The sequence below is a fragment of the Cynara cardunculus genome, assembly GCF_001531365.2.
Source record: "Cynara cardunculus var. scolymus isolate 2C chromosome LG 2, CcrdV1, whole genome shotgun sequence".
NCBI classification, from domain to species: Eukaryota; Viridiplantae; Streptophyta; class Magnoliopsida; order Asterales; family Asteraceae; genus Cynara; species Cynara cardunculus.
The window spans coordinates 58,339,628-58,341,602 of NC_037529.1; the positions used below are offsets into that span (position 1 = coordinate 58,339,628).

The 1,975-nt window shown below is 34.7% G+C and overlaps 1 protein-coding gene across 1 annotated transcript in view; it reads left to right on the forward strand.

The window, feature by feature from the left end:
* Positions 1-1,577, forward strand: part of LOC112506205 (mucin-2-like) — a 6,312-nt gene extending 4,735 nt beyond the window's left edge. The window contains exon 2 of the mRNA XM_025110223.1: positions 1,514-1,577. Coding sequence (XP_024965991.1) covers positions 1,514-1,577 — 64 coding nt within the window. The remainder of the gene's footprint in view (positions 1-1,513) is intronic.
* The last annotated feature ends 398 nt before the right edge of the window (positions 1,578-1,975 follow it).

Here is a 1,975-nt window from a genome sequence, read left to right on the forward strand (position 1 = left end):
TTTGGGGATTTTATGCCCACTGTGTGCACACTTACGATTTTAGCACATCAACGACCCTCTTCTCCTCCAAAGAATCCTAATCGGTTGATTGCTCTCTTCTCCATCGATATACGCCCTCTTCTTCTCCAAAGGTAACTACTATACTTCTCCTCCAAACACGTTTAGGTATTTGCTGTTTCATAATCAGTATTTGATGTTTGCTATTTTTATGTTGGATGTTATTTGTCGCCAAGTTCTTCAAAAAGCACCAACAAGTTATTTGTCGGTTTTAACCAAGATCTTCAAAAAGCACACAAAAAAAAAATAGAATCTGTGTCATGTCTTGCAGTGGTCTTACCATCTCTGCATTGGTTGACCACACCCAAGCTTTGGCCATTGATCCATGCTTGAACCTTTCCTATACTATTCATATCCAAAGCCAATGGCTCATCACCATCAGGTGCATTGAAAGAATTGAAGACCCTTATGGCTTGATTCATTGATTAGTGTTATGAAAACAGGCCCTAAGTTGGTTTTCATTGTCAACTGGACAAATCCACTTAAGAATTTTGATTCCAATTTTTCATGTGCACACGTTTAGGTATTTGATGTTTGGTGTTTGATGTTTTTAAGACCTCAGGGGTAAATTGGTCATTTATGTTATTCAGACTGTTGATTCAGATAGAAAAGTAAACAACAACATAAATTTATACAGACACACAAATTTATCCATATAGGACTTAATAGAAAATTTGGTAAACATCCCCTTAGTATAGAATGAGAATATGCATTACCTACTTTAATTGAACCACCATGCATGCATATATATGATAGGTTCAAAAGGAAGAAAAGAAGAAAGAGTGGGAGGCCATGTCTCTCAGCATACTTATTACATCTCATATATTGTCCTCTTCTGTTTAATATTTAAATGTCTTTTGTAGTGTATTTAGAAGCAACCAATACACTTAGAAATTAACTAATAAACAACTTAAAACCAACCATAGTTTATTAGTTAGTTATTAGTTATTTCATATAAATTTTATAAAAAAATATAAAACTTATATAATTAATGTCAAACATAACAAATTAAGTGTACATTTAAAACAATGGAAATAACAGTATGTATCAAATACATATTAGACTTGAACACTAGTCAAAATATATATAATATATATTTTATTATTACCAGAAATTATTATTTCGATTAATAGTAATTTGCTTGACAATTGTTTGGATTGAAAATAATGGAATTACTTCGATCGTACGATTGAGGTTAATTTGCTTGTATGTGTGTGACCTTTTGGGATCGTGTATCATTAGTCGTATCGTCAAGTTTAGTGTCATGAACATACAGATCTAATAGTGGGGTGGGTGGCGGTTGTGACGACTAACAATAGTGGTGTGACCAAAACGATGGGGGTGGGTGGGTGCGGTTATGGCAACAACTTAACATTGGTGGAGAAAGGGAAGGTTGGTTGGGGTGTTGGTGGCAAAGTGGTGGAATGATAATATTAATTGGTGATGGTGGTGGTAGTGGTGATAACGGTAGGGGCGGGATAATGGTGGCATGGGGGGTTCGGAGTAGTGGTGTTGGTTAAATTGGATGCAAAACTAAAGAGTGGGATCCAGACTTGGGTGACACTATATAACTCAATCAAACTTTTAATCAGCTCAAAAATTCTGGTTTAGATTTATCTCTTGTTGTCTTTTTAAAACCAAATTATAGCATTTGCCACAAAATAGAATTGAAATTATTCACTTATGTCAAGGAGTGATCAAATCCCTCTATCGTGGAATTCAACGAAATCCAATTAATTCAATCCGTGAACCAAACATCATTGAATAATTTGATCAAATGCACTTGTCAATCCAATTCCATCAAATTACTTGCAATTCTGTAAACCAAACAACTCCTAAGGGGGCGTTTGGTTCACCGAATGAAATTTAGTGGAATTGGAATCCATCAAAGGATTTTGATTTTGAATGAATTGGAATG